General features: G+C 38.2%; 1 protein-coding gene across 3 annotated transcripts in view; it reads left to right on the top strand.

The window, feature by feature from the left end:
* Positions 1 to 12,440, top strand: part of USP6NL (USP6 N-terminal like) — a 115,672-nt gene that overhangs the window by 65,606 nt on the left and 37,626 nt on the right. For all 3 annotated transcript variants that reach the window (XM_063153719.1, XM_063153717.1, XM_063153718.1), the window contains one exon: positions 8,987 to 9,026. In XM_063153719.1, coding sequence (XP_063009789.1) covers positions 8,987 to 9,026 — 40 coding nt within the window. The remainder of the gene's footprint in view (positions 1 to 8,986; positions 9,027 to 12,440) is intronic.

Below are 12,440 nucleotides of genomic sequence, written 5' to 3'. Positions count from 1 at the left end.
ACATGGAGCCACAATTCTTAATTTTCTAGGCACAGTAAATATTGCCAAACATGTTAAGTGATGTGTTGATGTCCTGAAATAGCAATGAAATGTTTATTCCTAACAGTGCAATTATAAATGTCAGTCTTATTGCATTTTATTTCTGCTGGTCATTCAGCAGGGACTTGCTGTCATTTTCTTCTTCTCAGCTTTGTGAGACAGGGTCAGACCCTCTTGTCAGGAGAGGGGCTAAACTCTTCCCTCCCTTGGGAAGAAGTGTGCCAAGCTCTGCCTCTTTCAGTTGCCAAATTCAAATCTTTATTTAAAAAAAAAGTTCAGATCTCTCTTATTAGAGAAAAGTTGTGTTTCTCTTCTCTTTTTCCTAAGTATACAAATATTCCTCATTTTTAGTGTTTAGAATTTTTCATGAAGCATTATAAAGATTTACCATGGGAACTCTGCTGAATTCTCTTCTCTCCATTGGAATCTTGTATTATGTGTCATGGATTCTGCCTTCTAATGTGTGGCACGCTTGCCTTGACTGATTTTGCTGCAGAATATTCATTGCTAATCATATTGAGGAACTGCTGTTAAAAAAACCCCACAAATTTCAGCTCTGTTTAACATTCTTTCCTTTTGCCTTGATATACCCTGAGGATATTATCTTTATTTTTTGGAGAGAAATGGTATTTTTCTTGGGCTGGTTATTGAGATTCAAAATGCCTTTTTTTAGGTCCATTTTCCTAGCAAGAGACAACTTTCTTTTTTTTTTTTTTTTTTTTTTTTTTTTCTCTTTGTATGCTTTCAAGAGGAACTGCTTTTACAATATTTTAATAGCATTTCTGTATGACAAAACCTGTTTTGAAAACACAGCAAACACATGATTTATCAGTTAAGGAATTCCTGCTACGTTGAAATGAATCCTTTCTTACTATGCAGTTGTGCAGTGGTGAGGCTGGTTCAGAGACCAGGATAAATAGGTAATTTTATCTAAACATCCTTGACAGTGGAAGAGTGCATTGGAGCTGCTGTAAAATTTGCTTAGTTCTGTTCATTCTGACTGAGTTTACAGCTCTGCTTCCATGGTGGAAGTGAACACTGGTCTGTGGATTTGTCTGGTGGTGGATTTTGGTGGAGGTTGTGTTGTGAGTATTTTTGCATGCATGCATTTGAGCTTGTGTCCAAAAGCACGAGCTGCCTGTGGCAGTTTGCAGTATTTGCTTCCTTAAAGTGAAGTCTTATTTTTGCAAGAGCATGTGGTCAGAAGTGTTGCTTTAGAAGGTGTTTTGGTTACTACAAGGAAGTCTTCAGTGCCTTTGTTGTTGTTCACTTTTTCTCACACTTGCTGTTTTAACACGTATTCTTTGTCACGCTGATGGGGAATAGTGATTGTTTTCTCAAAGCTGTTTCATGAAAATTGTATAAAAAGTTGTATAAACCAGATGTAGCAAAGGGAGAGGAGCCAGAACTTCTCTCTGCATGTGTCACCTGTGAGCTTTGCAATTGCATATATTTGCACATCACTTGTGTATTTAGTGGTAGGACTTCACCAGAAGAAGGAAGTACCTTGAAGTTAACATGTCTAGAAGTTACCAATGAATTTTTCTGACTTGGACTGTGCATTTCATTTTTTTGCAACATTATTTAATATGTTCTTCTCTTTAGTTTTTTTGTCTTTCCTTTCCCCTTGTGTTACTGTGGTGATCTAGTGTGTGGTTCTTCTCTCACTTTCATTTCATGCATGGTCATCCTGTGGAAGGAGGAAATGTTCTGTTGTTATTTGCTGTAATTCAGAATGGTCTTTTTTACTTTCCTAAATCTGTGTCACAGTGTTACCCCTTTCTTTGGCTTAGCTTGATTCTAAGCTTATTCTTAGGACTAGAGTTGAAATTTGAATTTTAAATCCATTCTTTCAGCTGCCTTAGTCCAGGCTGTCACTTCAGCAATCCCCTGCAGATACAGAAGGAAATGAGGTGAATGCAATCCTGCAGATTTGATGGCAAACACAAAAATAAGCTGCAGGATAATTCTGCCAACTAAGGGCAAATAATGTGTTTTTTTTGTTAACAGCTGCTGCTGCTTGATTTCAGTAAAAGATCATCCAGTGTGTACTAGGAATTCATAAAGTACTTCCTTGTATGAAAAGAGCTATTAGGTAGCAGAGCTGAAAAAAATTATTGACTATGTGAATATGGTTTAATTTATACAACATTCATAAAGAGATATGCAATGGCTTTGAGTTACTGCTTAAGCTCTAAAACATAAGTAGGCAGCATGATCATTATTACCTCATTTATTTCCTGCTAAATTTAGCATTTCCAGAAGATGAAAGTAGCTGAATGTAGGAATTGGCCAGAGTGGCACAGGTTGTAAAGGATGCTAAAGGGGGACAGTTTTTAGAAGTGCAAAGATGCTGCTTCTCTTGACCCAATGAAGGACCCACCAGAATGGGATGTGAGACCACTGAAGTTTTATTTCTCAAAGAAGCAAGTGCAGGTACAGAATGCTTTGAACTTCAGCAGTGAGCAAGTAGATATTGCTGGAACAATCCCATCTTAGGTAATTCATGTTCAAATATGCTTTGCAGAGCACATGAATTTTAATGCAGATGGAGCTGCCAACATGCAAACCATGGATCTCTGTTAATTTATGGTGTAAGTGATGTGCACAGGAAGGAATCTTTGAGCAGTACTTCAAAACAGGAGCTGTGTGTTTAAGGAGAAAATCCTAGGTGTTTTAGACATTTATCAAATGTAAATTAGAAGTAAGGCATTCTCTTTCATTTGCCTTTTAGACTCTTGGGAATTTTAAAGTAGCTTAGGCTAATTTTTATCTTTCTATAAAAACTTGATTCTGAGAAGACATTTTTAACCTCAGTGTTCATTTATGTGCAATTAAAGTGACATCAAAAATCACTAGAAATGCTGATGTGCTCAGTTCAGCAGATTATAAATTTTCTCAAAGGTGTTCTGATTCCATGCTGGGGAAACTTTCAGGTTTTCATATAGAACACAGCTTTCCACTAAAAAGAGAGGGAAGCACGTATTTGGCAGTGAAAATACAGTTCTATGTTTTTTGCTATGAATTTAGTGATAATTTTTCATATTGGCAATAAAAACTTAACAGCAAAATTATCTTTCAAGCAGCCAAGTACTTTACCAAAAAGTCACCATTTTGAGTTTAGTTGAGTTTGATAAAACTTGAATTTTATTTTGTCTCATCTCTTACAGTTCACATTGCTTGAGACTTTCTGGACAGGAGCTACATGTTCATGGCATTGGGCTATGCAAATTGGCAGCAACATCCACAGAATCCACAAATAATAATTGCAAATAAAACCTAGTCACAAAATCACATGTGGTCCAACCTTTTGCCAGCATTAAATCCTTTCTTGCAGCATGTTTCCTGATAATTATATTGTGGAATGTCACAGTGGCTTATCCCATATGTTAATTAATTGCTTTGGCTTGCTTATGAATTTTAACAAAACTTCTGAAAGCTGTTTTTTAATCTGCTGTAGTCACTACCCCCATACTGTGCAGAGGTTGTTCAGTGAAAATTCCAAGTGAATGATTACAGTAGCAGAGCTCCAATTATTCTGAGACAGACTCAATCAAAATTGTGAGTTTGTAAGTACATTGTGAGATAGAAAGAGGGAAGTGAGCCATAGAATTTTATTTGTGAAAAACAACAGCTTTCTTATCTTCTCCTTAATATTTCCAGAAATCTTTTCCATATATTATTGATTTTGAAAATAACAATTTTGCTTTAATTTCCTTTGAAAAGCTGGAAGATTAAAGCAGTATTCATAGTCAGGATTCCTCTGCAAATTAGCTTGAAGGTGATTCTGTTGCCAAGCCCTGTTGTACATATCCATAATGCCCCATATTGCCCTGACAGCTTTGTGTGCCAGACCCAATGGAGCACCTTGTTAGTGTGTTTATTGCTGTAGAATTGGTTTCCCAGTGTGAGTATTCTCATTTTTTTGTGTCTAGTAAAGCCATAGACTCCTACAACTCACTCCTGACAAATCACACAATTTAAAACTGTACCTGTTTGGGAAGATTTACTTTTTCCTGATATATCTGGATACTGTAATGGTGCAAGTTGTTACTTCAGCAATCTGAGTTTCATATTGTACAGCAAGACAACTCCATTTGTACTGAAGCTCATTGTGTTCAGACACCTGTCAAGTGAATTCTTCCCTTCTCATACCTTACCTTTGTGTGATCACTCTTACAAATTCATTTCACATCGCTTTTGGTTTTGAGTTTTATACCTTACTGATGTTTTTGTGGATGTTTCCTCACAAATTTATTGATCGTGAAGGTTTCAAAATGATACAAATGACTGTTTGGAAAAAGTTTTTAAAATGCTTCCTTCAAAATAAATAATAGCAGGTATGTTTTCCTCATGGATTTAAACACTGAGAAGTGTCACAAGTGACAAGCTGAATGCACATTTGTTTCTTCAATGAGATTTGTTTCTCATTGAGATTAACTCAATGAGACCATGAAGATCAGTGTTCTGCAAGAAACTTCCCCAGATTATATTGAACATGTGACACCAAATATGATTTTGAAATACTTTTCATTTAAAATGAAACTCTGTGCAGTGGTACAAGGTGATGCTCTTGCACTTAGAGGAGAGCATGAGAGAATAATTTAGTAATAGTTTGAGAAAACTTTTTGCATAGGTACTGCTTTGCAGGCTTTGTGAAGATTAAATCTTTTTAATGTCTGTGTTACACTGGGTTCAGTAATATAGAAATATTGAATGTAATTGACTTTTTAATTAGATGACTTGTGTGTATCACAGTTATTCCCACAAATATTTCATGATAACAAGCCCCAAAGTTCTTCACAGTGCCCTGGTCAGTTCTAAAATAGAAATTGATAAATAAAAATATAACATACCAAAAGATTTTGAACATTACAGTTCTTCAGGTTTTGTAGTATTTTTGGTCTTATTGTGGTCAATTTTTGCCACATTTTTTTACCCAGTGAAAATTTTGTTGTCAGACCTTGTCCAACTTGTGTCTGTGAAGTAATGAACTGATCCTCTGGAATTTGGAGTTCTGGGGTGACTGGTGTACCAAGGTTGATTATTGCACTAAATATCTTCCATCCTCAACTGAAGCTGCAAAGGACAGAGGAGGCTTTACATCTCTTAAACTTCAGCCAAACTAGCCAAACCAGAAACAGGAAAATTCTGTGATTTGAGTCAGCAGGGAACATACTTGGGATTCAAATACAAATATAGGAAAAGAATAAATCTGTTGAGTGTGTAATATAAGAAAGTCTTTCCTTGTGTTTGTATTGAACAAATACATCAAAGTGCTCTTTAAAGATTACTGATTTAAACAGAGGCAGTGGGTAGGGGACTGTAAGCTTGGTAAGTCTTAGACTTTTCAATTTATTTCAACTACCACTGTTGCTCAAGGAGGCTAATTACAACACATGCTGTAATGGTCAGAACCATAGATCTGCATATTTAATGGTCTAAATTGACAGATGATCATACATTTGACATAATTTTTTTTTCGTTTTTTTGAAACATTGATGAAAACCTGTGTTAGCCAGCGTGGTGGATTTAAAGATGTAAGATCCATTCATCTCTTACAACATAATAAAAAAAGGCACTTTCAATCAGGTTTAATGAATGAAGTCTTGTCTTTGACCTTAGAGACTCAGCAGAAGGTGGAAGTAGTCCAGACTGAAAGATGGGAGGTTGGCTTTGGGCTGGTGCTGCAGGTCACCACCAGTGAGGGCCATGGCTAAGATCCTGAGTTCCAGTCAGACCTTGGAATCCAGTATTTACTTGGAATCCAGTTTTTACTTTCAATCCACTATTTACTTTCTTCCAGTGAGATGTCTTTGAGGAACCTGGTAGTAGGGTGACCATCAGGCACCTGCAGCTCCCAGACCTGGAGAGGAGACCTCCAGCCCTTTTTTTAGTGCTGTGGCAGCAGAGCTGCTTGGCAGTGACAGGCAGAGCCCTGAGCTGCTCTTGGGATCCCATGCAGCTGCAGGTGGAAGCTCTTGTCTTCACAGACCAGGTGTAATGATTGTTAATTCCTGGCTCATTCAACAGCTGACTTTATCTATTCAGATTTTATTTGGTGGGGACAGCAGAGTGTTAAGATCTCGTTTCTGCTGAGTCCTAATTTTCATGGCTTCAGTTAAAAGTATCCCTGTGACTCCTCTCTTGGATATCCAGGATTGTATGGTTCCAAGCTAATTATGTTAATCAGTTCTGTTCTCTCTGGATCCCCTAAATGAATATTACTTCAGCTATTAAAAAGTCATCTTAGGGCAGGATATAGTTATATTATGTTAATACTGTTCACTATTTCCCTTTATTATTTGGTGAATTATGCAGATAAAAACCATGGAGAAATGCGAGTTTAAACAGACTGGAAATGGTTGGAGAAGATTCATTTTTTAAAGAAATAATTAAGGTGTAACAATATTAGATTGGCTTGGCTGGGGAAGGAGGGAAAAGATGCATCATTATAAAGGAAAAAGAGAAGGTACAATAAAATAACAGATTCATAGACATTAACTGATTTTGTGTCAGATTCTACCTAATAAAAGAAAATCTCTAAGGCTTCTGCCTAGAAAACACACTAAATGGAAATATATTTATTTAAAGTACCTTTAGGGGCTTTGAGTTTGTGTGCCTGCACTGCCTTTCCTTCAGTCCTTGCAGGGTAGATTTTAATATTTACATAAGCGAGTATAGGGGCATAGCTGATGCCATTTTGTTAATGGAGAGGGAGATCTCCAGGAACTCCTGCCTGTCCAGTGAGTTACAGAGCAGCCCCAGGCCATTCATTTGCCTTCTGTGCTGTTTGCCAGGTGCTCAGCAGCATCTTGGGGAATAAAAACAGGGGCTGCCCTAATGTGCTGCTGTGGAATGGCAGTGTAGCAGCTCAAAAAAATGAGCAGGACAGGACACGAGGGCAGCCTTTTCCTGCTCAGGAGGTTCAGCCATGGCTTTTCTTTGTACACTGATGATAACTCACCAAATTAGCAGAGAGCATTTCCTTAATAAATCACTAGAACTCGTTCTTCTTTTGTGAAAAATAAGATTTGATTAATCCTTGATGTGATCAGCTTCCATGGCAGTGTGAGGAGGAGCTGTCAAGTGGTTCCAGCTCAGCAGAGGAGCTGCTGTGGCTGCTGTGAGTCCACGGGGATGCAGAGCTGGCAGATCCTGGCCTTGCAGGCTGCAGGAAAAAGAAAAAGAGTTTGTTGTGTGCCCAGCCAGCTGCTGGTGTGACCTCCTAGGGCTGGAAGAATGAGGCTGCTGTGGGAGGCTCATGGAGGGTGGGCAGGGCCTGCAACTGTCACTGAAGAATTGGAAATTTTAAGTGATGTGAGAAGGCCTAGCAGTCTCTGTGCATCAAACCAAACAACAACCACCCCAAGCAGATTGTGTTAAATTGAATTTTTTCTTCCCTTTGCTTTTTCTTTCCACTTGAAATAAGCTTTCTAGAATTTCTAGGTGGTACTTGGCATACAAAGGGCCTGCTTTCAGCTGATTTAGTTATATGAGGACATGCACAATACTATGATTTTGTTAATATTTACAAATAACACTGACTAGAGGTTGTTTCTAGTGTGTAAGATGTTGATCGAGAGTTTTTTTGATTATGTTGTTATTCAGCAAGAAAGCTTTCAGATATTTAAGTGCTTCTAAATGAACGAATTCTGCTTTTTGCAATGTTGCTCAAAAGCAATAGTGTTGATTTTAAAATCAGTTTCTGATCTGTGGACTGGAAAATTTGACTTGTGTGTGGTGTGTGTGTTGACTTGTGTGTGTTGTTAGACTTGTCTGTGAAGGTGTTGATGGGAGCAGGTTTTTCCATTAGATGAAATGGTTCAAATGCATTTCTTCATTCTGTATTTCTTTATTCAAATATAACTTGTGAATCTGAGACAGCATCTTATAAATGCAATGAGATTGAATTCAAGTGTTTTGCATCAGAGTGTTCTTACACTGCAGCCTTCACCAAGGTCACCCTTGCACAGAGTGGAACCTGGTCTCAAACACTGCTGGTGAATATCTTCTCTGTAGAAAGCTATAATGATGTCGGTATGAGGTTTTTTTTCATAATATCAAGACCCAGTAGGAACTTTTAAAAGTATTTCACGTGTTTCCTGTGTTTTAGTCCCTTTTAACCGTGGTGGTGTTGGGTGTGTTATTTATCTGCCCTCAGGAGCAGAAGGGAGTTGCTTGTTACAACTGAGCTGTGGTGTTTTCAGAAGCTGCAGGGGAAGGCAGGCTCTCTTGGCATCTGGGTGCTCCAGTTGCTTTTGAGAGGAAAAGCACAAATTTCTTTGCTAAGAAAAACAGAAGTCAGAGGCCTCAGAATGAAATGAAAGGAATGGAAAGTCTGAAGATTTATCAGGTCAAAGCTTTCAATTCCTAAACTGCCTTTTTAGGCTTAGGATAAGAAGTGAAAGGACTTTAATATTTAGTATTAATTAGGTACCTAGTAACAAAACTAATTTCTTTTCCTGCTACTTCCTGCTTGTTACTTGGAGTGAGATTTGTAGTTTTGAGAACATGTGAGTTAACTCTCCTAAGCCAAGCAAAGTCTCAGTGCCTTTCCTTGAGCACAGTAGTAAAGGAGGAAACTTTTTTTTTTTTGTTGGTAAATCAGCTAACAATAGTATGATCAAAAAAAACAAGAATCATTTGGGTTTCAGGTTAGTAGTACAACACAGAGTGCTTTTATAGAAGAAAAAAAGTTTTCTTAATCTATGCAATGTTTTTCTTAAGTTATGCAACTATTTTGATTTAAAATCCTAGTTCTGTACTTAAAATATTGGTTCTTTACAGTTCAGAATTCTTGTTCACTTGTTACTACAAACTGCTGGTGTAAGTGCTGACTTGTAAGAGCCTATACAGAGCCTATACATTTCTGTAAGAGCCTATACAGAAATGATTTTGTGCCAAGAACAACCAAGACTAATGTAAACTTTATCTTTGTTTTCAGTCCAGAGGAGCTTCCTGTCCATGATGCAGTGATAGAAAAGGTAAGTCCACTGTCCTCCAGGTTTTACTAGTAAGTAAACAATTACAGATTTACAGCTTTTAAAAATATAAATCATTGTGAAATGAGTTGATGAAGCATTTTAGTGATTTGCACTTCCAGAGAAGCTCATTCTGAGTCCCCTAAGAGCTGTGTCCTTGAGGCCACATTAACTCACCCACAGATCCCTGGGGGCCCCCTTGTTTTTACATTTGCTCCTGTCAGAGAGAGTGAATATTCCTCTCCCATTATGTGAAGGAAATGGAGCTACTCGAGAGCTGACAGCCAGCTCTGCCCTGAAAGAGTGGAAGCTGTGCTCCCGTGCCAGGAGCTGCCACCAGCTGTGCAGGGGGATGGATGATGTGAGTGAGGGGGTGGCACTGCCACCCAGGGGTGTGCTGCTGTCCTGAGGAGCCTGGGCTGCTTTGGGAAATGGTGACAAATATCCTGCTGCCACCATGGCGTGGTGTGGTGACCTCCCTTGCAGTGCTGAGTTGCTGAGCTGTATTGCCCATCTGTATTTCAGATGTGCAGCTCCTGTTGGCAGCTGCTGCAGGTCCTGCTCCAAAAATCTTTCTGCTGCTGTAGGGTTCTGGAGAAGTAGTTTGACAGCTGATGTGTTGGAAATGTGGAAAAATAATGAGGAACTGAATTTCTGCTTCTCTGGGCCTAGTTACTGTTGGTATTTCCCCTTGGTCAGTTGGGTCTGTTGTTACCTCCCAGATAAATCAAATCAGAAAACTCTATCAAAGTATTTAAAATTGTAAGTTTAAGTTATCCCTCTTGACTGCAGAAATCAGTAGAATACCTGAAAAAAGGATGGAATTATGTGTTTCAAGGCAACTCAGCTCTTTAAGTGTTAAGAACAGCAGTGCTTCTGAAAATTAGTTAATTTGTGCTTCAGTTATATACTGAAGCTAGTAAGAGATGCTTACTGTGAAAGAGTAGAACTTGTAGGTCTCTTTTGTTTTGCCTTGGTCCACGTGTGGTTTTGCATACACAGCCTGAAATCGTTGCCTTTTCCTGCCATGTTTCATTACATTTAATAACACAGTGAGTGTATGTATAATTTCATTTCCATCAGAAGGACACAGCAGGGGGGTGAGTGTCTGAGCAGAAATATTAGGCAGCTTGCAGCTACTGTGCTAGATGTGTTTTGAATTCTGATTCACTGTGGCTTTGTAGTTAGCCTTAAATTATTTGAGGGAAATAGTGTCTTGGTTTTGTGTCCCAAATTCTGTTTGTACTGTCTCGAAGTGTCAGCACAGAAACTGAATTTATGGAGTCAGTGTTGAATTGCAAGTCTAGTGTGTTTTAATAATCATCCAGTGATGCTCCTGCATTAGACTGGTTACACTCCTGATGGTATCCTGACCTCTGCTGGTCTGAGCTTTATCTGGCTCCTGTCTGAATCTGCAGTTTTCAAGATACCATCCATAAGGATTACTGTGTTATGTTAATGTAGGCTAGGATTAAAAGCTTTCTGCACAATGCCTTTTGAAGTCACTCAGCAGAACTGTTTATGCTTTCCTCTTGCCTTGTGAATTAAAAAAAAAAATTCCTAACTCAAGTTTTCATATAATTGGCAACTTACGTAAAAGGTTGGTATCCTTGTGAATTTGGAATCTGTTCTACAGGCACAAAAAAACCTCTTAGGCTGGGATTTCTGTGTGTGTATTTTTTGGTCATAATACCTTTACTCTGCATTAACAATAATAATGACTCATTTTGGTGCTTCATTACTTTGCTGCACATTTGATGCCCTAAATGCATCAAATCATTGTCCTACATTATGAACTACTTAACCTTGGCATGAATAATCCAGCACATCTCAGATAAGACAAGGGGAGGAAAGATTTCTGGGGGAGGAGAGGAGACAGAGAACTGACCTCAGGAAATCTGGACTCTGGCTCTGATTCTGATTTTGAAGTTCTATGAAATGTTTTGTAAGTAATTTTCAGTCAGGTTTTGTCATGGTTTACTTTATTATGAATTCTCTGGGGAGCAGTTCAGCAAGTTCTGGTGTTGTGGGAAGTTTCTGCTGAAGTTTTGCCTTAAGCTCAGCCCCTGGCTCATGTGCTCTCCAGGAAGGTGGAGTGCTGCACACGAGAGGGATGCTTGGCAATTTCATGATTTTTGTGCTTTCACTAGTGCATTGTTTACTGACATGAGAGTAGAAACCAGCTCTGCTTCAATTAGGGATTCTGTTACTCCCAATGGCAAAAATGCTTCAAAGTGTAAAATGTACTCAGAAGACAGATAAATTGATTGTTTTTCTTTTTTTTTTTTGGTGACAACTACATGGAACCTGTCTGAAAGAGCAGTAGCAGCATCCCTCTGCTCTGCAATGAGCTGCCTCAGATCTGTCTGTGTTTTCAGTGTTGTACCTGTTAGACATAAAAGTGAACATAATTCAGACAGGGAAAGAAATAGCTAAAAGTTTTCAAGAACTGAACACCAAAATAATTGCTATTTTGACTACAGTAGCATCACTTGAGAATGGGTAAATTGACACAAAGACATAAAAGCTTGAACAAACATACAATTGAATTGAGCTTCTGGCTCAAAAGACCAAAAATCTTGAAAGGAGATCAAACATACAAACAAAAAGACTGTGGAAGCAGATAGGGTTTTATTTTTCTTACCAATTACATGAACAACCTGTTGAGGGCAGAGACCTTTCCTGACTTCCTGCTATTCCTGCAGGAATAAAAACTATGCCTAAAGAACAGCTGCTTTAGGAGATGTTGAAAATGCTGATTCCTTAAAGGAGTTGCAAGTGTGAAGGAGAATCAGAAACAGTGTTGTGACATCTTGGAAACAATAGGTTTTCTAGCCCTCCCCTCTAAAAAGTCTTAAGAAATGTCTTTTAAAAAAATATAAAAGGCTTTTATTTGAGATATTTAATTTGAGATACTGCCCAATACAGCCAGAACCTGAACAGGAGTGTGGGCAGTTGATTGCAACATGAGTAGTTAGATAAGGTTGAAAGAGTAGAGGCACTACTTTTCCCCATTACATTTTTATACTTGTGTCAGGCTTACAGAATTTGAATTCAAATAAAAAATAACTTGAAAATCCAAACCAACTTATTTCCACGATATTTTGTGGACCTGTCATACATAGTTGGAGTGGACCTAAACTTCACCAAGTTTTACTTCTGCTAATGCAGGGCTTTGGGCTCCTGGGTTAAAGAAGTTCAGGAAGTTAAAGAAGCCTCTTGTATTGCATTGGGAGCCAAGAAAGAATGCACAAATTCTGATGGGTAAAAGCTAGAAGTAAAATTAGGATTCTGTTGGGACAATAAGTAGTAATTTTCTTTTATATTCCCCCCAACATTTTGGATGCAATTGACTTTATAAATACTTAATGAAAATATTTATAACTTTTCAGTATCCTGTGGAGCTTTAAAATTAAA

This window comes from Melospiza melodia, chromosome 4 (assembly GCF_035770615.1).
Source record: "Melospiza melodia melodia isolate bMelMel2 chromosome 4, bMelMel2.pri, whole genome shotgun sequence".
Lineage (NCBI taxonomy): Eukaryota > Metazoa > Chordata > Aves > Passeriformes > Passerellidae > Melospiza > Melospiza melodia.
This window is presented reverse-complemented; position numbering and strand designations above follow the sequence as displayed.